Source organism: Lactuca serriola, chromosome 6 (assembly GCF_051521515.1).
Source record: "Lactuca serriola cultivar US96UC23 chromosome 6, Lser_US96UC23_V15, whole genome shotgun sequence".
Taxonomy (NCBI): Eukaryota; Viridiplantae; Streptophyta; class Magnoliopsida; order Asterales; family Asteraceae; genus Lactuca; species Lactuca serriola.
This window is the reverse complement of record NC_136413.1, coordinates 56173187-56198625: the sequence shown is the minus strand read 5'-3', so window position 1 is coordinate 56198625 and position 25439 is coordinate 56173187. Positions and strand designations below refer to the sequence as shown.

Genomic DNA, 25439 nt, shown 5'->3' with positions numbered 1-25439 from the left:
GATCTCATCAACTAGGTATGTAGACCGATGTTGGATCAGTCGGTGATTGTGTTTATAGATGATATTTTGGTCTACTCTGAGACCATTAAGCAACATGAGGAGCATTTGCAAGAGGTAGTGGAGACCCTGAATTCTTAAAATGTGAGTTTTTTTAGCGAGGTGAAGTTCTTGGGGTACATCATCAACCAAAAGGGTATATTGGCCGATCTGGCCAAGATTGAGACCGTGATGCGGTGGGAGATTGTGAGGACACCATCAAAGATTCAGAGCTTTCTAGGTCTCGCGGGCTATTATCGAAGATTTATCTAGGATTTCTCCAAGATTGTTGTACCATTGACCCGCTTGACGAAGAAGAATGTTACTTTTCGATGGGGGCCCAATCAATAGACTACTTTTGAGACATTGAAACAAAGATTATGCAAGGCCCTGATTCTCACCCTTCCTGAGGGTGTGGATGATTGTGTATTTTATTTTGATGTGTTTATCTCAGTATTGATGGTTGTACTTATGCAGGGGTCACGTGATTTCTTACGATTCGAGGAAGCTAAAGCCGCATGAGACGAATTACCCTACACACGATTTGGAGTTGGGGGGCTATGGTTTTTGCCCTCAAGATTTGGAGGCACTACTTGTATGGGGTTAGGTGTAGTATCTACACTGACCACAAGAGCCTGAGATATCTAATGGATCAACCGAACTAAAATATGAGACATTGAAGGTGGTTGGATGTAGTGAAGGATTCTGATTGTGATCGAGATTCTATATCACCCAAGGAAGGCCAATGTTGTGGCTGACGCTTTAGTACACCCATCAAGGATCTGTTCTTGAGAATGATTGTTGTTTCTCCTCTTATATATATGATCAAGAAGGCTCAGGTGCAAGGATTGAAGAAGGAAAATTGGAATGAGGAATGAATCAGGTGACTAATTCCATTATTCGTTGGAGATAATCGGGGTTTTTGGACTCAATGTGGTAGGGTTTCGGTCCCAACTACTGGTGGGGATAGACAGACAGTACTAGAGGATGCTCATAAGTCAATTTTTTTGATCCACCCAGGGGCCACAAGTATGTATAGTGATATGAAGTTGAATTATTGATGGCCCTTTATGAAGAGGGAGATAGCAAGTCTCCATTCTTCGCCCTAACACTCTTTTGGACCTTTGTAAGTGTCCAAGACTCGATCTTTATCATGATAACTTGCTAGATCTTCATTTTTGTCCCTTAACATCATGTTCTTTTTAGTTGGAGTGATGAGATCTCATAAAGTTTGCAACTTTATGAATCTCTAGGACATGTGGTGAGAATGATGGTTTGGATCTGAAGTATAGTTGAGTTTTTAAGCCATGCATGAGATTGTTTTATCAAAAACCCTTATTTAGACTCCTTATGGCTTCAATACATGAATTGGACATGCACGTCTATAAACCACCAAATTTTATGTTAGTTTTGGTGATAGAAACCTTATGGAGTTAATGTGTTATGGAATTTTTTGAATAAATGCTTAATGGATGAATCCATGTCTTGCCTATCCTCTTTGGAACCTAAGGTTTGAAATATTTATCTTTTGGGTGGTCTTAAAGGATAAAGCTGGAAGCTTTATCCTTCTAGACCATGTTTCAGATCAGATCGGAGATTTGAAGCTCTTAGGGTTGAAGGAAGCAACTTAGTCCATTAAGTTGCTTGGAACCTAGTTCCCATGATGTGGCATTAGATCGCCACACTGTGGCAGCTAGGGATGGATCCACTATTTTGTCCTGATTTGATGACACAGTGTGGTGATTTGCTGAAGTGAGAAGTTTCACCGTTGACCATGACCTTTGACCGTTGACTTTTGAGTTGAGTTGACTTTTGATCAAACTCATAGTTTTCAAAGAAGAGCTAAGGGCTTACCTAGTATAACAATATAGGTGGTGCTTAGCATCATAATTTCTAGCACCGAGAGCAGCCGCAGTTGAGTATCGACTGAGAGGTGAGTTTTCTCACCATACTTATGGGTCAAAGTTACCAATGTCGACCCACTGGATTGTGTTTTGTATGGTGCTACTTGTCCTTATGAGTCTTGCATGTATGATTGGGTTAAAATATACCCTTGGGATGAGCCCATATTGTTGGAGTAGGTGTCTAAGCCACTAACTAAATTAGTATAACCTTGAATTATTACCAAAGTCCTTTTGGGTTGCCCTCAAACCTAGTCAATGGTTGGTTTTTGGAAAGAGATATAGATTGAGAGATAGAGGGAGAGAGAAATAGAGAGAGAGTCTAATTTATTAATTTATTATATGGTTAATAAATTAATTAGAAATCAAAACAAATAGTTTATTGATATATTATTATAATAATAATATATTAATTAGAAATAGTATTATTTAATTTAGAATTAATTGAAATTAATTTTGGGATTAATTGGATTAATTAATAGTGGAAGGACTAAATATGACAATGTTTAAAAGTTGAGCATTAACCAATTCTAGAACTTCCCTAGGAGGGGGGACGAAATTCTAGATGATTATGGGGTTTCTAAAGGGTTTCTAGAGCTTTTCTTGGGTTCTTAGGAGACTTGGATGCCTTAGGGGGAAGCAAAAGGGAAAAGGTTTATCCAAAGAAACATGCCTTATCCAGGTCTTCTAGTCACCTATATCAACCCTCCTAAGGGTTCACAATTTCTTTCATCCCTTCTACAAGAGGTAGAAACAAAAATCCTTCCTCTCCTCCTCTCTCCTCTTTAGTTTCCAATTTGCTAGGGTTTGGTTTTGAACCATTAGAGGCACGAGATTTCTGGTGCTTGCTTTCTAATGTGATATCAAGAAGGAATAATTGTTTATTTACTATAATAAACAAAAGGTATGTAATTTCTATAAACCTTTAATAATTATGAAAATAGTAATATACTTCCAAGGTTCTTCGTATTCAATAGTTGTTTGCAAATCATAGTGAGAACATAGATCCTATAGAGTGAATTTGAACTTAGGGTTTATGTTTTTCCGCCAAAAATAAATTTTTGTAACATATAAAACCCATCGCATGTTTGTATGTTTGGCTTGAAAGAAACCCTAGGGTTAGGCCCATGATTGTATTTTTAGGTTGAAAGAAGCCCCAGGGCTAGTCCCATTATTACATGTTTGGGTTGAAATATACCAAAAGGTTGGAACCATGATTGGATGTTGGGTTGGAGTATACCCTAGGGTTGGGCCTAACTGTATGTATGGTATGTGGTTCGTTGGGAAACTCACTAAGCTTTGTGATTATGGTTTTATGTTAATGGTTTTATGAAATTCCGGTATGAAAATAAGGGCCCGATGTGATCGCACAACATCCCCCTCATGATTATGCACTTATGACTATTTTTACTCTGATGATTTTGGTATACTATATCATGGTTGATTTTGAGACATCTGATGTATGGAATTAATGATTTCTAAAATAAAAAAATTTACATATGTTTTGGGACATTACATAACCATAGACGTTTAAATGCCTATAATGTCATCTTCAATAATGATATACCAAAATCACCATCCATATACCACTTTTAATTATGAAGAGTGCAACCCGAAATAGCATGACATCCATCAACTCAACATATGGTGATGTAATATGGTAGGCAAAATATTACTCTAAGATAAGCCAGACATTTTATCAAACACTTGATGTCTATCAAAAATTAGCAAACCGTGGAATTAAGGAAAGCTCCAAATGCACTCCAAATGATTACCTTAGTGTAACGCCCGCAAATCCGGGCTAGTCAATTTAGAGGCAATAAGGGTCGAAAATGACTTTTCGACAAAAGATTATTTAGAATAAATAATCTTAACCAAGTTGTAGTATATGTCACGAGGTTTCCATACATATAAAGAATGCCGAAATCCGTGTTATAACGAAGAAGTTATGGCCCGTCGAAGTTTTACGGCAAAACCGGCACGGCACCGGGAAGCGTAAATAGTGAATTTACGCTAGAACGAGATTTAGCCTTAGCAATCTAAACGAAAGTTGTATAATATGTTAAACTAAGAGCGTCGATAAAAAGAACGCCCAAATCTGACTTCGTATGAGGAAGTTATGATTTTTCTAAGATTCGGCTTAGCAGTGCACGGCCCGAAACTCGAATTTTAGGTCGAGCGGTTTTTGGCTTACGCGACCTAAATGAGAGTTGAAGATCTCATTAATAGGAACTCAACGGTAAAAAGATGGACGAAAACGGAGTTCGTATGAAGGAGTTACGAATTCTTCGCGGTCATTTAACAGTCTAAACTCCTCCTACTGTTAAATTTGAGATCGGTCGAGAATTAGCCGACGGAGTGTAAACGAAAGTTGTAGATCTTGATTTTACCTACGCGTGGATATAAAGAACGTCGAAAACGGAGCTCGTATGCGAAATTTATGATTTTTCTAAGTTCGAAGGCTGATAAGCGATAGGGGGTGACGTGGCACCACCAGAATTGGACACGTGGCACCACCAGAAGGTTGCCACATGCACCAACTCGGCGAGTCATGACTCAGACTCGGCGAGTCCATCAGATTTCTCCCCTATAAATAGAGGTGCCGGGTTCCCTCATTTTCTCACCCCTCAACCTTCTTCTTTCTCTCTCTATACTCTCTCTCTCTCTCTCTAAGCTCCCTAACCCCCCTAAAAGCCTAGGTAAACCTCCTAGCACCCGAAGGAAGCCCCGAGGCTCCCAGAGTCCCGAGAAAAGAGCCTTTCGGCTCGGGAACGCTGCTCCAGCGAAGCCCGGTTTTGCGAAAAACCCGCTATAAGTGAGCTGTACCTACCCTATCTTTAGTATAGCTTATGTTTTAATTTAGTAACATTATTAGGAACTTATAATGAGTATTTGGGCTATTATGAGTTATATTGAGTGTTATTTAACGCTTATATAATAATAATAATAGCTAGACTATTAGTTTGTCGCGGTTATCGTTAGACTAAACCCTAGTAGTATTGATACTAGGTTTTCTCGAAGGAAATTGTTTTGAGAGTATCGAAGCGCTGTTCGAGTGTTGAGTCACCACCTACTCAGGTGAGTGCATGGTCCCTTTCATCTTACACATAAATATGAAGTATTTTATTATTAATTACGTGCTATGTGTGCATATTGTCTGAATACTTGCTGTCTATGCTGGTGAAAGATTCTTATACATGTTTTAAATGATGTAAACTGTGTAAAGTATTTTATATCTACAAAATATGTTGGACAAAACATGGGTAGGTGAATGACGAGGGATAAAAGCTGAAATAGAGGGACATTAGTAGCATCGACCTAGTGCCCTATAGGTATACATTGGCAGCAGTGGACCTAGTACCCTATAGATGAGCACTGGCAGCTGCGCCACAACCCGTAGATGTTTTAGATCTATGGTAAACGACCTAGCAGCTGCGCTCTAAGGACAGTATCGGCAGCTGCGCCGAATGGGGAGCCTTATGACCATGACAGTAGCGTTTAAAGGTCAATACCGGCAGAAGCACCTCATAGAAAATGTCACAATTTTGGCAGCTGCGCCTAAGTGACAAGATTAGTAGTTGCGCTTAACCAATGTGTCATTGGCAACAATGGACTTCATGTTGTTTCCTTAGGATGATCCTTAGGAATGAATGAACGAGAAATAGCTGATTCTTAGAGGAGATCCTTAAAGAATAAATAAGATAATGGGGATGGGTAATTGGGTTAATTGTTTGATGATTGAACATAATAATTATATTATTGTGGGTTGAAAACCCTATGTACTCACCAGGTTTCCCAACCTGACCCACTCAGTTTATTTATATCACAGGTGTTGATATGAAGTGACATTACACTGAGAGATTTAAAGAGATGTAGATCACTAGTGTAAATAATTGTAAGTTCCGTTTATGCTTATGTTCCTGTATTGACAATGACATCCCAAAAGTTTTAAAATGAATAAAATACGTTTCTTCGAAAATGTTTTGATAACGCATTTATTTTTCTGGGAACAAATTCCGCAATATTTTTATAAAAAGAAGTACTCTGATTTTATAAAGCATAAACGAAATCGGTCTTTTCTGGCCGTGATTTTGGGGATGTCACACTTAGCAACCCAAACATATCCCAAAGAGATATCAAACACATGGACTCATAAACACGTGTACACTCTAAGATAAAACAAATGTAAATGGAAAACAATAAATTTATGACACACAAGCATTTAACATGGTTCCACAATTGGAGATTATGTACATCCACAAGGAGAAACTGACGATTTATATTATTGATAAGAAATTAAACATGGTTACAAATCACTTTCAAGTGGCCAAAGTGAAAGAATAAAGTTTGCCTTCAAAGAGTCACTAGAGAGAATGGAGGAAAGACTAGCCCAAAAATGACATAATTCTCGAAACTTAGAGGAAAGCAACAAAAAATGGCTACTTGGCCGATAGTTCTGGTGCCCAATTTATGTGGCCATATTTGTCAAAAAAAATCGTTATTTCAATTGGTGACCAAGTGGTCAGGAAGTGCCAAATATGGTATGATCGACAAAAAAACAAATAACGGCTACTTCGAGTAGCCAATAAGAGGCGATTTTGAGTTGTCCAATTTTTTTTTGAAGATTTATAAATTCTCGAACGATTGTATATAGGAAGCATTATGTATAACCAAAAAACAACACTCCACCTTGATAACAATGCACCCATATTCTCGAAACAAAAAAGCCAAATTTTTGGCAACTCTTTTATGGTTGTGTATATATAACAAAGTGTATCAAAAACTACAAATGATACCAACATACCCACAACCCGAAAAGAATAGATAACTCCAATGTAAAGTCAAAAGCAACCCCTTTAAAGTCAAATAAGAGTATGTCCAAAACTCAAAATAGTGAAAATGTTGCCTCGAGTTTCGACATCGCCATGACTCAGAACAAAATTGCATTATATCCTAAAATGGTCGAAACTAAACAAGTGACATACCTTATAAAACTAAATTGATCAATCTCAAAGCAAGCTAGAATGCACAACAAAATTGTTAGTTATTAGCGTTTAGGCCCAAGGCCTTTAGGGTTTAGCCATGAGGATTTAGGTATTCTTTGTATATTCTTGTGTAATTTTCTTTTGAGAATGAATCAATCCATTATCTAACATGGTATCAGAGCTCTAGGTTAAAACTTTGCTGCTGACCACAACCCACAGCCACGACCTTCCACTTCCGACAACATTCTCTAATAGTCATCAGAGATGCCTTCATTATGTTCCACAATTTTCCTTTTCTTTTCTTTTCCGCCTGAATAATAAAATAGCCACCGACACAAAACTAGAGCTATTTCATTGGTTTCTTCCGCTGCCTCGTTTACTTCTACCTCCTCCTCAGATGACCCTTGTATATGCGCCTTCTGCCTCCTCCTCGGCTGGTCACTTCTTCAGATCTCTTTTCCAATTCAGCCACTTCTGATGTTGTTGTTGCCTCCCTCCAATGCCACCTTCCCCGTCAGGAAGCCTCTAATCTGTAGTCATTTCTTTCTCTATCAACATTGCAGTTGCCGATCTCGCCGGAATTGGCTCCGTTCGTCGCAACTCGAGCACTCTTTCTTTCTTGCTTCCTTTCTCCGAACTCCTCTGCCACTGGCTGCATGATCATCATAGCTGCCGTCAGTCTTCTCTTTTTTACAACAGAATCACCTATGTCTACCTCTTCTTTTCTCCTCAGATGAGCAGTCGATATTAGCCGCCATTGTTAGAGCTCTACCACCATCGATGCCGCTATCTTCATCTAGTTTTTATGTTTTTTTTTCCATTTTAACTTTCTCCACCCGATCAAACTTCGGGGGGGGGGGGGGGGGGGGATGTTAGTGATTAGGGTTTAGGCCCAAGCTCTTTAGGGTTTAGCCATTAGGATTTAGGTATTCTCTATATATTCTTATGTAATTACCTTTTGAGAATGAATCAATACATTATCTAACAAAAATGTATCTCTCACAAATGTCTTTCATATCAAATGTATTTCGACGAAACGCCTTAGGACCAAATACCTATTGGTACAAAATTCTTGAACAAAACTAGATGATCTATAATATGTTCTACAAAACCATCTCAGATGAACCTGCTTTAATGATTAATTTTTTTAGCCTACAAAGCAATATAAAATATTTCCAATATATACACATTTTTTTATTTTCGAAATGAGTGACAAACACAAACAATAATGAATTATACCTATCAGTTATAATACACTACCATCCAAATCATACATGAAACCTAAACATCACTCAGAAGTACATATCAAGAATAACTAATCTCTGATCTTTGTTGCTACAGATCCATCAAATAATCTCTTATTTAATAACAAACAAGCAAATAAGGAGTGCAGTCATAAGTTTCACTAAGTGGTTGTCCCATAAAAGTTGAATACAAAACTCAAAATTTGGTATCAAACTCTATGAAACAATACAGACAGATTCATAATGATCGATCAAATCATACATAATCCAAAGAGCCTTCAAGTTAAAACCTATAAATTATAATTCCCTTCAAGCACCTCAAATAACCAATCATTGTATAAAAAATGTATTCTAACATATGTACATAAAAATGTTAGTGACACTCAGTCATGCCATAATGGTCTTGTGCTAACAAGATAATAGGACATGCTAACAAATGCACTAGCGGCAAAATGATGCATTGCTCAAATGAATTAGAGGAGGGGGGGAACCAAAATAAAGAAAGCTAAAAATACATGGACTAATCGAACAACATGCACAAAGTCCAATCCGAAAAGCTTCAAAACTTATAAGGACCCAAAACAAATTCGTTAACTTCAACGCAATTACCTTCCGAAATTGAGAAAAACATCTTCCAAAAAGAAGGAGATTTAACACCGAATGCAACTTTAACACCTAAATCATATCTTTATGACTATGTTGTTCTTACTTTCCACATGTCAAATCTTGGTTATATATACTAACAAATGGTATCAGAGTCGTACCATGAAAATCTAAGCAGATAGAACGATCTCGATTTCACAATTCTCAACATAATCGATTTAAGATATTTTTTGTTTGGTGAAATTTTTCAAGCTCTTGGAATCAAATTCATGTATTCAAGTTACTCTTCATCATTATTTTTTTATCGAATCTAATTCTATAAATCTGTTGTAATCCAATTCAATTTTGGACCATTATGCTGATCCATTATTGTTCATTGATATTTTTATTGTGCTTCAAAAAGCCCAGTGCGAATCATTTAGTTCATCTGTTCTTTCACGTTCTTACGACGTCTATGATTCGGAACTTCTTTGTTGATACACGCTTAATTTGTTTTTAGTGGTTTGATCAATCTGATCCTATTGCTCAATCTGAATTCTAAATCGCAAATCATTCATTCTTAAATACCGAACTCGAATTTAACACATTCTTTAATTCATTGAGCCGATTTCATTTATTCTTGCTCAATCGATCGATCTGGATTCAATCATGTTTATTTGCTAATTGATCAAAGTCAGTTCCAAGTTTCTATTGAACATCAGTTCTTGAATCAATTTGTGATTCATATTATCATTCAAGTGTCGGTTAGTGAAATAGATTTTATCAAATTTGTGATGATTCTGAATCACAATGAAACCATATGAGAAAATGATGAGATTGGAAGCGTGATCAAACTCGTTGTCGAAAATTTTATGATTTGTGGAATTTCATGAATTTGTGGAATTTCATGAAGTGATGTTGCTGAAGCGGTTTGATTTGATCCATAAACTGTTTCTAGCGATGGTTTAATTTGTTTATCCGAAAGCTTAAAGAATGATTAATCTGAAGAAAATTATCGTGAATTCAGAATTAAGAATCGGATATTCTGAAACGAATGCATTTGATCAACTTTTCAAAATCATTCACGTGGTTATGTGATGTGTGAATCAACATAAATATTTACACATCAGATTTTTGGTTCTTTTCATGATGAAAAGAAGCCATGTTTATGGATCAAGTTCAAATGAAGTGGGCATTTTCTCGGATTTGAGGCACATTTCATGAAGCTTTACAATTCTTTTTGGCTAGTGATTTCAAGATCAAATGCAGAAGTTCATATTCCAGTGATTTTTACAACGATGAACAGTACATATTTGTGTTCCAATTCAAGTGAAAGGATTATCTAAAAAGTCAAAATTTTGTACAATTCATATTATATATAATTTTTAAGGATTTACAGTTATTGTTTTATTCCACATGTCAAGGGGGTTTTGGTATTGATTGACATGTTTGAGCACATTCTCATGCCTATTCAAAGGTTTTATGATCTTATTTAGATCATAAAACAAAGGATAATTTTAGTATGATCAATCAAAAGAAAAGTGATTTTCAAAACTATATTGTTTTGTGATGCTTGGGAAAGGATTGTTAGAGTTGGGTATGTTACTTTAGGCATTGTGTTGAGCAAGTTGAGATTGTTGCTGTGGTGACTATGGTCCTTTGATTGATTCGATTTTGGTTTTTCTTGATCAAGTTTGATTGAGAACAGGGACAGTTTTACTTGGTGTCTCGGTGTGGAACCGGCAACACCTAGTTTTCTCGTACACAATGGAAAACATTTCGATTTTTTTGGTTTTTTGCCTATTTTTCATGCACCAGCAACACCTTTTCAACTGCGGCAACACCTACTGTGTATTTCTGCATCCGTCCCTGATTGAGAACAAATTTTTGATTTTGAAGTGGATTTTATGGAGGGTTTGGATTCTTGCTTTATTGGGGGAGGGGGGGGGATTAATTTTAGATCTCAAGGATGATGTTCCCTTTGGATCTTCCTTTGTGTTGTCACATAACCTATAATCTGGTTGGAAGACTACTGGAGAGTTGAGAATTTTAGAACATTTTGATATTCTTTTTCACGTTTACACTTCGTATTTCCTAGATGCTTCTTTGGATTTTAGATCCTTGTAATCTACAGGGTCAAATAGTAAATAAATAATGATGCACTTTACATAATGTGCCATATATTTAGGAATTTGATCTTTAGTATATCGTATTTCTCACTTCTTTGTAGCAGTTGTTTCCTTTGTAAACTTTAATATAGATTACAACATTACTGAAACATGGAATCAAATTATAACTTGAAAACAAAGATCAATTATCATGGATTAGATTCTTTCTTGTACCATTTATTTTTTATGATCACTACCAATCTTGCATGTCACTTTTAATATTCATAGAAGTTAATGGTATTTGAAACATAATCTTAAAGCTTCATAATGGAATAAAACATTCTAGTTGAATAACTAAGAGAGTAAAATCTCAAATAAAATATCGAGTTAGAAACCTCCTCAACCTCAGTGACAAGGTCATTATACTTTTGCAAATATTCTAGACACTTAATTAGGCAAAGATATGTATATATGTAAAAGTTGGTTTATGGATATATGTGAATACCTTTCATCAAACTTGGTAGTAGCAGCCGAGCTTACAACAACATTGACTTGTCCCCGCATTTCATTCAACAAACTAATGTTCGTCACTCCAAAATTTTGTAGTCGTATATCACCAGCCACAGGCATAACCTTTTCAGATATGAATCTTTGAAAATTTGTCTTGTGTACCTCTTTGATGTTCATAAATAGGTCATTGTCGAGTACCTATATATACATCTATACATAAATTAACTGATAATATAACAATTAAACAATCATTAGTAAACTACATTTGTAAACATTTCAATACAACTCTAATATACCACATATTTTATATGGTTAAAATGAGGACACTAAATAAAGTGAAATACATGAACATATTACATTTATGTTATTATTTTGCTATATAAAGTTTTGTATATGTGTAGTATTATAGTAATTTCTAATGTGAACATCAATCTATAATTATTAATATCTTCATAGATGAATAATGACACAAACTATATATAAAATTCATAGCAAAATAATAGCATAAAACTATTCTCTTCATGTTTTCATTTCAATTAGTGCCTTCATTTAATCCTATTCCTATATATATATATATATATATATATATATATATATATATATATATATATATATATATATATATATATATGTATATATATGTTTGTGTGTGTGTGCGTGCACACACACACAAAAATGGATATGAAACTTTTATACACCTAAGATTATGTGTAGAACCCATTAAAAGTATGACTTTTTTGTGATATGGCCTTAATATATATATATATATATATATATATATATATATATATATATATATATATATATATATAGGGCTTAGGGAATTTGTGGCTGTTATGTACCTAATATTAGGTATAAAACCATCAAAAATACATAGTTTTAACAAAATTCAATAAAATCTCTCTACAATCCTTCTTGTATCCTCTATACAACTAGATGATAGGTTTTGTACATATTTTTATGGAGTTTTAAATATTTAATTTTGCACCATAAACCATGTACGAGGATACATTATCAATTACCTATAAGTCTTTATATTCAAATTTAATATAGAAAACTATAATAAAGATTGAAATTATTCATTAAAAACCCAATAAACTTATTCCCATAACACATCAAATAGAACAATGCAAGTATACATATGGTAGGTGTTAAAGAAAGTTATGAAGGCTACTAGAGGTCTAATATAAACAACACATTCAAAATACATAGATGTTGAGGATAAATTATGAAATCAAAAATAATATGAGCTCAAAAGCAATAGAAAGAAGCTATCAATGAAAAAAATTGTTTTTTATAGTCAAAATGAAGTCGCTTCTGATGATTCTATACCTAATATTACATACATGACAGTCACAGATTCATTTTTCCCATATATATATATATATATATATATATATATATATATATATATATATATATATATATATATATACTAGGCGATGATCTTAATACTATTGAACTTAAATGTTATATATAAAGCATGGTTGCAAAAATCGCTAATCGGCTGCTAATCGATGGACTAGCGATTAGAGATTAATCGGGGACCATTAATTATTAATAAAATTATTCAAAAATTTATAAATCTAATTTTAATCCTACAAAAAATGTGATTAATCGGCGATTCGATCCGATTAGGGCCGATTAGGTTCAACTTTGACCTGTGTTGACTAAATCTGATTAAGTCCGATGAAGTCTGATTAGGCCCGATTAGGTCCGTATTACCCAAACCCGATTGTAGTGACCAATTAGCAATAAATCTCATTGGTAGAGGTTCGATTAGCGATTAATCGGCCGATTAGGCTGATTTCTGCAACACTGATATAAAGATAAATGATAATGGTAATGATTTGAATTGGATAAATATAGATAAATATGCATCTGATGAGTAAAAGGAAATGATTAGAGCTTAATGGAGATGATAAAGATCAAAGTTCAAATCTTTCCAAATTCACCGAGGACATGCTTCGACACATCACAAAAAGCACCGCAAAAAAGACCCAAAGTTATATAGGAACGCGAACATGATACGATAATCGACACGAAACCCATAGTCGCTACGCAAAACGGAGGATTTTCTTATTCCTATAAATAAATTTCCTCCTCAAAATGCTTTATGCTAGTAACTTTAGAGAAGTCATATTACGATTTTAGATGACTAGAAGGGAATTTGAAGATAAAGAACACGATTAGAGTGTTGTTTCGAAGATCAAAAGAGTGGAATCGTCAATTAATCATTTGGTTGTTTAGCAATTCCAATATGGTTGTTTTCTGTTAGATGTAGATGAACCTTAATACTATGGTTTGATTTGTTAGTTTGGATTTATAAACTTTATTTTTTATTAGGTTTGTTTGATCGCAAATCCTTGCGTATTAAAGTTCCAATTTTTATTGCGTAAAATTGAGTTTTATATTCTAAATGACTAGTCTGTTTATATAAGCTTGTATCCTAACTAATTTATGGAAAATAAATGTTTATGACTAGAGATTAAGTAAATCATAAGGTTACATGATTAATTATGAACTTTAATGTGTAAGATAACTTTAGATGACCATTATGTATTTAGATTAACTTTTACGATCATTGAGCTTAATCACTAGATCAAATCTTACATAATTTAAAATTTAAATTGGTGATTGGAATGAATAATTAGATGATCGTGGTGTTAAATATTTTTTTAATTAATAGTATTACTTAATCAAACCAAGATAGCCAATCATGATAGGAATCGACAATTAATAATATAAATCCACTACACTTCTAATAAATCAACTATAGGAAAAGTGGTTGATTCGAAATTTAAGTGGAATTACTATAAAATTATTGTTTTAATCAAGTTCTTTTCCTTCGTCTGCTAGTTTGTTTGTTTTAGTTTCAAGTTTAATTAAGTTTAAACAAAACCCCAAATTACTTTTATGTTCAATAGTTTAATTAAAAGTTTTATCTTCTGATTCAAAATCAGAAACGTTACCCTTATATTAGATACTTAGTTTTACATAACTATGTTGCTACATGATTAGGTATACTGCGTAATGTGTGCTACTTTCTAGTTGTGATAAAATCAAATTTTGAAATTTAAAACTTTGAAAATTATTTTAAAAATTGTTAACCACACATCAAGTTTTTGTTTAGATTAGTTAGCCATTAGTAATCCATCCTTTTTAAGATCTATCCCACATAAAGTTATTTTTCTGTTTTGTTAGTATTCGCGACACGACTCCTTACCTATCACAACATGTTTACTGGGATTCTATTTTTATTTTATTTTTCATTTTTTTTCGTTTTTACGTTTGTTTTATATTTTGTTTCAGTTTCTTAATGATTTTAGCATCCACTTTAGAAAAGACCACAAAGACACCCACAACACGTTTGTTTTATATTTTTTTTCTTCAGAAAAGACCATAAAGACACCCACAGGCATGAAGAGGAAATGATCGAGACCGCCTTTTATTTCAATATTCTAGAGGCGAAGAAGGGTACAAGCATGTTAGAAGTCTTCCCAATAACTTTTAAGGATGCGTCAAAGAAATGGGTCAAAATCCTTATCGACTTTATATATTACTATGTGGGACGATCTCAAGTACAAAATTATCCAACAGTTTAACCCACCTTTGAAAATCGCCAAGCTGAAGATATAAGTTTAATTATTTTAACAACTCGATGGGGGGACACAATATTCAAAACATGGGACTGATATAAAGAGTTACATCAAAATAGCCCACAACATGATCTTAATGCACAACAAGTAGTCCAAACCTTCTACAATGGGGAAACATTTGTAGAAGACAATTGGTAGGCTCCCAAGGGACTATTACAAAGAAGACTCTTACGGATAGAAAGTATTTAGTTGACAAACTTGCAAGGCATTTGTTACAATGGAACACACAACAAGAGAAGGTTCATTAAGAGGGAGATCAGTGAGACAAATTTTCAATGGATTGGCGGCATTAAGTACAAAGCTCAACAAATTGAGTCAATACATGAAGAATGCAAACCATAGACTCCATGCCATACAAGTAGGTTGCGACAACTATAGAAACCATCATTCAATAAAGGATTGGGATCTAGAAAACAATGGTAAAAAAAGGCCCAGGTGTGTTTATCATTCGACGATAAATACAATACGAATCGGAGATAGAAGAGTAAGTGGAAACCTTATGAAGAGTACAAGATGGAAAAGGCGGAAAGGTTCTGACAACAAAGACAAAGAATTTACCAAAGAGAACAATGTAAACAAAAGAAGAAATCGGATTTCGAGGCTATTTATAACACTCATGTTTGTCGCTAGGCATTTCCTAGAAAATACGTATTTTCATCAGTTGACAATATAAATTTTCTTGTCAACAAATGAATATAATTTAGTCGAACTTGATATTTGTTTATATAAAAGTGATTTATTAGTAATTCCAGTTGTTATACTGATCGATCTATTTAAGGGAATGATGTCAATGTTAGATTTAGTGAGGTGTTAAAAGTGGATTTTCTAAAAGGAAAATGACTTATATGGGTAACTATGTTTCAAAATCGTTCAAAAAATACCATTTAAGTTTGGTGTGTCCAAAAAACACCATCCAAGTAAAGAATTTGTACAAAAAGCACCAATGAAGTAAATTCTTTGTTCAAATTTGACCTTTTGGTAACCGACAATTATCGGTAAAAAATAAGTAAAGGAAAAAAAACAAGAGGAAATGACTCAAAGATGTAATTATGTTTCAAAATTGTTCAAAAAAACACTATCCAAGTTTGTTATGTTCAAAAAACACCATCCAAGTAAACTTTTTATACAAAAACACCAACAAAATATATGTTTTGTTAAATATTACCCACCGGTAACTGGCTCTTACAGGTTAAATGATGACTTGGCTTAACTATTATGACATGGCATAATAATTATTCAAAAAACAATAAATGATATATTCCTCCTTTAAAAATTGATTTAGGGTTTCTTCATTAACAAATGAGTTCTTCTTCACCTATGATTGCTCTTCTCCTTCTAAAGTGATGATCTCGAACTCAAGTCCAAAACTCTAATTCTTGACTTAAGGCAAAATGGGCTATTTTACCCCTGCCTTAATGGGCCTCCCTCACCTTAATGCCCAAACTCATAAAAGCCCAAAAAGGCATCCAAGCCCAACTACAAGGCCTCTAAGGCCCAATATGGCCCAAGAACCCCTAACATGGCCTTAAGCCCAAAAAATAACCTCCTACAATCAGGTGGACCCAAGGCCCAACTTAAACAAGTCCATGCATACGTCCAACATACGCTGAAGCCTCTACGATCCGAATTTCAAGCTAGTATGCCCGACGTACTCCTAGCGTACACCGAACATACTCGGCTAGGGTCAAGAACCACCAATCTTCTGAAGGCCATAACTTCTTCATTCCATGTCTGATTTCGTCATTCTTTAGACCCTCGGTATGGTTGTCTGATGCCTAAATTGACTCTCGTGGATATAAAGAATGATGAAATCGGACTTAGAATGAAGAAGTTATAGCCTTTAGAAGATTTGTGGTTCTTGACCCTAGCTGAGTATGCTAGGAGTACATCGGGCGTACTGGCTTGACATCCAAATAGTAGAGGCTTCAGCATATGTTGGGCGTATGCATGGACTTGTTTAATTTAGGCCTCAAGCCCACCTGATTATAGCAAGTCATTTATTGGGTTTAAGGCCATGTTGGGGGTTCTTAGGCCATATTGGGCCTTAGAGGCCTTATAATTGGGCTTGGATGCCTTTTGGGGCTTTTTATGGATTTGGGCCTTAGGGGGAGGGAGGCCCATTAAGGCAGGGGTAAAGGAGCCTTTTTTGCCTTAAGTCAAGAATTAGAGTTTTGGACTTGAGTTCGAGATCATCAGGTTAGAAGGAGAAGAGCAATCATAGGTGAAGAAGAACTCATTTGTTAATGAAGAAACCCTAAATCGAGCTTTAAAGGAGGAATATATCATTTATTGTTTTTCAATAATTGTTATGCCATGTCATAATAGTTAAGGCAAGTCATCATTTAACCTGCAAGAGCTAGTTATCGGTGGGTAATATTTGAACAAGACATATAGTTTGTTGGTGTTTTTTGTACAAATAGTTTACTTGGATGGTGTTTTTTGAACGATTTTGAAACATAGTTACCTCTTTGAGTCATTTCCTCTTGTTTTTTTTCCTTTACTTATTTTTTACCAGTAATTGCCAGTTACCACAGGACCAAATTTGAACAAAGAATATACTTCGTTGGTGTGTTTTGTACAAATTCTTTACTTGGATGGCGTTTTTTGAGCACACCAAACTTGAATGATATTTTTTGAATAATTTTGAAACATAGCTACCCATATAAGTCGTTTTCCCTTTTCTAAAAAAATATACTTTGTATACTAAACGGATTCTACCTCTAAAATGATCTTACCTGATCATTACTTATTTTAAAGAACTCGATATTCCAATGGGATTATTGAGGAATCTGAAATAGTGTAATTATAGTTTCTAGAAATATAAAACGACGACTAATACTTAGTAATAATTTTATGTAGGTTGTTTAAAAGGGAAATTTAAGTGTCAGACGAAAGACAAACTTTCCCACAATCATCCACCTTTTACAAGGTAAGTGCTTAGTTACTTTCATATTACACATAAATACATAGTATTTAAAGACTTAACTATCATATGCACTATTTTTTAGATAAAGTAGCTTGATAGAATTTTGCTTGCTTAATTCAAATATTTGATTTTTTTTAACGGAAAACTAATCTAGTCTAACTACCATATATACCACTTATTTCTCAATTGAGACTTGAACCCATGACCTCTCAAATTAGATGATCACTCCTTACAGCTAGGCCAATGGCCTTTTGGTATTGAAATATTTGAATAGTTATTTATTTTATTATAATACTTAAATTACTTTGGGTAGTAAAGATCATCATTTTTGGATTATAAGTGAGAATAATGGGAATGGATAATCTGGTTAATTTTCTGGCGTGAAATACAAATTTAAAAAGACTTAACTATATTATTGTGGGTTGAAAACTCTATGTACTCACTAGACTCTCAAGTCTGACTCACTCAGTTTCTTTAAATCACAGGCAATGGTATGAAGATACATGCATAATGATCTTAAATTTTTGAGAGATTTATGGTGTTTAAGGTTATTACTACAATAAATAGTTGTAAGACATATAGTGACTAAGTTATGCTTATGTTTCTATATTAGGGTTGACATCCGAAGTTTTTAATATTAATGAAACTGTTTCTTTGAAAATGTGTTTCATTTCCTCTTACAAATGTCTTGGGATAAATTTTGCACCAATATATTTTGTAAAAGAGTATTTTATTTTAAAATAAGCATAAATTAAAAGTTTTATTTAGCCGTGAAAATTGGGATGTCACAGTTGGTATCAGAACATTAGCTTAAGCGAACTAAGAATTTTGTTAAATTCTAGATATAAAATTAGAATGCTAAGTGACGATGTTGAGGTGTGTTTCTAATATATTTTAGGTTGTACACCTAAATTGATATGAGTACTAGCTTACTTTTTTACACACGCCTAATATGCTATTAAGTGCTAAATGATTTATATTATAGCATGTCTTGAGTTGCCTACCTAGATTGATATTACTTGAAAAGATTTGAGTTCTATTGCCAACCATTATTTGTAAAAAGGAAATTTTATGTGTACATGATTCTAAACGTATAATTATTGTATTAGTATTAGCATGTAACGTTTTTATGTGATAAGGAGGACTTATGTGTCTAACTTAAACAAAACTTACCCTATCATGATATACTCATGTTCCTATACACTAATAAATTGTTTTGGTGTACAAAGAGTCATGGTGAGGACATGTAGCGGATTGGGAAATGAAAATGGAAATCGACAACCTAAACCTTAGTGTTTAATTAAACGTGCACCAAAAGTTGTACTTTCACCTAAACGTTTCATGATGGTGGGAGTCCATGCTATGATACAGGCTATGTTAGACCAACAAATAGAGGAAATAAGACGACTTCAACATGAGAATAGAAGAGAACTGCTGCTCCATTTGTTGAACCATATATGAATGAATATCAGTCGGAAAAAGGAAACTATAGCAAAACCATTGATCAAGTTGAACAATGAGTGGTTAGGAGGAGAAATGCAGATGCAGGGATGATACAAATGGATGAAAGTATAAGGACTTCATGGTTGCCAAGCCACTGAGTCTTTATGGGTACCCAAAACAATTGATTGTTATGAACTGGATCTCTGAAATAGAGATCGTATTTGAGAGTTGCAACTACATCAACCGGTAGAAGACAGCCTTCGTTGTCAAAAAACTGAAGATTAGAGTGTTAAGTTTGTGGAAAATGTTTATTGAGACTACGCCGAATAGAGAAGAGATAAATATGTCATAGGAAAAATTCCCGAAACAATTGAAAACAGAGTACTATTCAGAAAGAGACCTTTTGGAAATTAATAATGAGTTCTAGAATCTGAAGAAAGAAAAGAAGAAGGCCAGTGAGTATGTTGCTTCTTTCACTAAAAAGATGAATTTAGTTTCATACTTGGTCCCTAGTGAACTTTCAAAGATAAAGAAATTTGATTATGGTTTGCCAACATATTATGTCCTAAAGGTGAAGTAAGTGACTACCTTGTAAGCATCCTTCTAGGCGGCTAAGAATATGGATAATCAAATAACGGATAAGGGTCTGGAAAAAGCTTGTACGAGAGAGAATTTTTTTTTTGAAGGATATTCAAGGTCCAATAAGAAGAGTAGGTTTTTGAAGTTTAGCCCCAACAACAAGAAGTCTAGGTGTAACAACTGGGTGAAGTGGTGTGAAAAGTTTAAGAAGAAGCATTATGGGAGATGTGATGAAGTGGTGGCCCGCTTAAAGTGTGGAAAAATGGGTCACTATGCTAAGGAATGTACCTCTAACAAGAAAGTGTGTTTTGAGTGTAGAGAACAAGGGTATTTCAAGAATTATTGTCTGAAGAAAAAAGGAGCTACAATGCCAAATCTGCAGCCAAACCCAAATGCATGAGCATTCAAGATGGCCCTTGAGGCAACAAAAGAAGAAGAAAATGTCGCTTCAAGTACATTTCTAGTAAATGATTTTCCTGCCAATATTTTGTTTGATTCGAGAGAAAATTAATTCTTTATTTCTCATAAATTTAGTAGAAAACTTGCATTGCCTCTATGCAAACTAGAAACTTACTTACCAATAGAAGTTGCTAGTGGTAATACCTGTTAGTGATTGCATGAAAAACATCATCATTGACTTGAATGCAAATAAGTTCCACAAGGAATTATTGCCCATTAAGTCAAATGGTTTAGACATGGTGCTAGGAATGAATTGGCTAAGTGTGAAAGATGCTGGAATGTGTTTTAGAAAGATGATGGTTAGAGTAAATCCCTTTAGAAAAGAACCATTTATGGTGTATTGACACAAATGTCGTGTAAATGAACTAGGGCGAGTAATTTTTATGATATAACTTCAGGAATTGTGGGACAAAAGTTTCATTAGACCTAGTTCATCATACTAGGAAGCCCCTATGCTATTCGTTAAGGAGAAGAAGGATGGAACCATGAGAATGAGCATCCACGATAGAGAGTTGAATAAAGAAACATAGAAGAATAAATATCCATTGCCTATAATTGATGACATGTTCGATTAATTTTAATGCGCTAGCTACTTTTCAAAGATAGATCTCTGGTTAGGATATCATCAACTGAAGGTGAGAGAACAAGATTTTTACAAACCGATGCTTCGGTAGCATTTATGGATCTGATGAATCGAATTTGCAAACCATTCCTCGATAGATCTGTAATAGTTTTCATCAATGATATTCAAATATACTCAAAGAACAAGCAGGGGCATGACAAGCACTTGCGTGAAGTATTAGAAGTTCTAAAGAAGGAGAAGTTGTATGAAAAGTTTTCCAATGTCATTTCTAAATCTGAGAGGTGAAATTATTGGGTCATTTGGTTACCCAAAATGGAATAAAGGTCAATCTAGCAAAGATTAAAGCGATGACGAAGTCGGAAAGAAAGAAAAGTCCCACTAAGATTCATAGTTTTATGGGATTAGTTGGATATTACCAATGGTTTATCCAAGGGTTCTCTTTAACAGATGCTCCATTGACAGCCTTGACCCACAAAGGGGCTACTTATATATGGAGTGAGAAGCATGAAGAAGTTTTTGAGAAACTAAAGAAGCAGTTGCGTGAAGAACTGATCCTTACTTTACCCGATGGAGTTGAAGACTTTGAGGTTTACAGTGATGCATCTGGAGTTGGGATAGGATGTGTTTTGACCTAAAGGAATAAAGTAATAGCATATGCATCACGACAACTGAAGACCCAAGAACAAAACTACCAAGCTCATTATTTAGAGTTGGCAGCAGTTGTTTATGCGTTAAATATAAGGAGGCATTATCTCTATGAAATGAAGTGTAAACTTTTCACTGTCATGAGACTCTCTAGTATCTCTTTGATCATTAGGATTTATACATCAGACAAAGGCGATGGCTAGAATTACTCAAGGAATATGAATGTGAAATACTTTACCATCCTGGTAAAGCAATTTTCATAGCAGATGCGTTGAGTAGAAAGATAAACATGCAGAGGAAAAACCCAAGAAAGTTAAGAATTAAAATTGTCTCGACGATTGTGGAAAGTATCAAAAGGGCTAATATTGATGCTTTAGAAGGAGATAACCGAAAAGAAGAATGTATGGGAATAATGTTAGTGTTTGGAAGAAACAACCAAGGGTTGAAAGTATTCCACGACAAAATTTAGATACTAAAGATGGGTGGTATAAGAGATCTTCTCATGGAAGAATCTCACAAAACCATTTACTATATCCATGCTGGCAGCACCAAAATATATATGGATCTGAAACTATATTACTGGTGGACAACGATGAAACTTGATGTCACTAAGTATATGGCCAAATGTGTGACTTGCACAAGAGTTAAGACTCAACATCATAAACCATATGGTAGTTTGGCACCATTATCGTTACCCATAGGCAAATGGGAAAATATTGCCATGTATTTCATAACCAAACCACCTAGAACGAAAGGAGATTACGATATGATTTTGGTAATAGTAGACTAATTAAAAATAGTTTACACTTCATAGCAACCAATGAGAGATGGTCTATGGAACTTCTCCATCATACGAAAGGAGGTTACGATATGATTTTGGTAATAGTAGACTGATTAAATATAGTTTACATCTATAGGTTTTTATGAACAATAAATTGTTTGGACTAGAGATTGAACAAATCATAAGATTAAATGATTTAATTAGGGACTTTAATGTGTACGATAGCATTACTTAACCATTATATGCTTCGCTTAATTTTCATAACTATTAAAATTAATCATTAAATCAAATCTTTCATATTTTAAATATTTAATTGGTTTATTGAAATAGTTAGTTGCGTGAACATTGTGTTAAATGTTTTTACAATTAATAGTGTATGTTAATCGGACCATGAGAGTTAATCAAATATGAATCAATAATCAATAATATAAATCTTTTTGCATTTCTAATAAGTTAACCATAAGAAAATGGAGAGAATCAGAATATAAGTAAAAGTACTTTCAAATTACTGTTTTAATCAAATTCTTTGATGTCGTTTGTTAGTTTGTTAGTTGTTAATTCAAGTTTAATTAAGTTTAAACAAAATCCACAAATTATTTTTATGTTCTTTTGTTTAACTAATAGTTTTATCTTCTTATTCAAAATCATAGCTAGTTCCCTTGTGTTTGATACTTGATTCAAAATCACAGCTACATGATTAGATACACTAAAAATCAATTTTATAAATATAAAACTTTGATAACATTTTTTTTTATATTTAATTAAATGTGAGACCTATGTATTATATGAGTTTATTTTATAAAAAACTAAATACAAAATTCTAAACATTTAAGAAGTACGAATTTATAAGAAACGTGAGAAAATATTGAATTATAAAAATTAAAGTGTTTTTTTTTCTTTTAAATTTAAACAAATAATTTAGATTTAGATAAATAAATAAAGAAAATTAATGAATCTTTAATTTAATAATTTTGAAATTAGAAAGAAAATTCATTAATGAAATTCATACGCATTTATTATTATATTTAAATACTATTTAGAATTTAATAAAATGAAAAAACCATAAAATAAAATATGGAATAAACATTAATTTAAAATAACCTTAAAATTATATGTGGTAAAATAAATGAAAATATGAGGTATAATAAAAAAAATCTTTATTTATTAGAAAGGATGACACATCATTTTAATAAAAATAAACGTACACCTATTATTTACTCTTTTAGATAAACATTAAAACTCTAATTTTTGTTTCCTCTTTTCCTAACTCCCTCAAAAGTATGGATATCGAATTTGTATGATGCTGCTATGCGAAGTTGTACTGTTGCAATTCTTTTTCTTTTTGGAAAAAATATAGATACTGCTAGTCGAAGATCTATGTTTCCTATTGTGTTCAGTTCAGTTCTACTTGATTGGAATCCTCTATAATAAATGAAGATCTTTTTATCACATGTCACACTCTCATTGATTTTGGCACATGTCATTTTGTGGTTATTTTTAATTAATATTTTTCCACATGGCATTTTATGGTTTTTTTTATTTTATTAATTTCCACATAATATTTAAATGTAATAATTAATTACAATAAATGTAATAATAAATTCATATCAATTTTATTAATTGACTTCCTTCTAATTTCAAATTTTCTAAATTAATGTTCTATTAGTTTCCTTTATTTATTTATCTAAATTATTTGTTTAATTTAAAAGAAAAACAAACAATTTAATTTTAATAATTCAATATTTGTTTATTTTTTTCTTATAAATTCAAATTTCTAAAATTTTTAGAATTTCATATGTTTTTTTTAAATGAACCCATGTAATACATGGATCTTACACCTAGTATATATCTATTTCACTACAAAAGTTATTTAAAAAAAAATTATGTTGTTATTTCAATTTAATTCCAACGGAAAAGCACGAGAGGATCTCGAAATGTGAGAAAGAAAGGAGTGGCATATTTTTGCAACTATCTAAATAAATATATATTTCTTTTTGCAAAGAACATTTTTTTGTTGGAATAGGTTTTAAGTTTTAACTATGGGGTGCTAATTCTTTTAGATGAAAAAAAAAAGCATAGTTTCGACTTCGGAATGGTTTTACGGATTTTAATTTATTTTATGATAGAAACAAATCACATTGAAATCAGTAGGTTATTATCTAGCGTCAAATAAACGTTTTTTTTTATTAACAACTACCTAGTTTTGATGGGTTCCACACATAATGATGGATGTATAATAACCCCATATTCAGATCGCTCATATATATATGATATATTATAGGTACCTCCGTGTGTAACCGATGCATGGCTAAGTTTGAATCTGAAGCTCTTATAAGAAGAAAGAGCTTATTTATGTTTGGTTGTATCCTTAGTATCTTCTCAACTAAAACTGCAGTATATAAACATAAATTAAAAACTATAACATATCTCTACTGTTGAGAGATTGAATACGCGAGAGACTTACTTTTTGCCAGAAATCCAGTAGCTCCTGTGACTAAGATAGTTTTATTTTCAAGATACTCAATAATGCTTTCCATTTCCATTAGATATCAGATGAAGAAAGCTAGTAAATAGCCTTTACAATTAACACATGTTATATAGGTCTAACGGTTGGTTGGTCTAATGAATTGCAGTTGGAAACAACTTGTTACACAAACCACCCGTGGGATACTTAATTATGGTGGTTCAAAAGAAAGGTTATTATTGATATAATTGGCCTACACGACTAAACAAATTTAAAAAAGTCCACAAGCTGTAATGGCCCAAGAAAGTAATAAGAAGTAAAATGCAAAAACGTACCATTAATAGAAAAATTAGGCTACTAATTACCAAGGGAAGAATTTCTGTTTCATTTACTTTCTTTTTCTACCGATAAGAAATATAGTAGAATTGGACATAATTGATGGTAGCACAAGTAGCTAGTTGGTGGTTGCTTTTCATTGCGACTTAAATCTTCATGTCCACTGGACATTTGGCTTGTTAGAATTTGGGAAATCTG

The 25439-nt window shown here is 33.3% G+C and overlaps 1 protein-coding gene across 4 annotated transcripts in view; it reads right to left on the bottom strand.

The window, feature by feature from the left end:
• The window catches only part of LOC145058506 (putative fatty acyl-CoA reductase 4), a 64657-nt gene extending 39606 nt beyond the window's left edge, over window positions 1-25051 (bottom strand). For 3 of the 4 annotated variants that reach the window (XM_079006401.1, XM_079006400.1, XM_079006403.1), the window contains exons 1-3: window positions 24906-25051; window positions 24727-24830; window positions 11362-11564 (exon numbers count right to left, since the gene is read on the bottom strand). In XM_079006401.1, coding sequence (XP_078862527.1) covers window positions 11362-11564; window positions 24727-24830; window positions 24906-24984 — 386 coding nt within the window. In that variant the 5' untranslated portion in view covers window positions 24985-25051. Of the gene's footprint in view, window positions 1-11361; window positions 11577-24726; window positions 24831-24905 lie in introns of those variants that run through there. The other variant, XM_079006402.1, reaches the window with a different exon arrangement.
• Window positions 25052-25439: the final 388 nt, after the last annotated feature.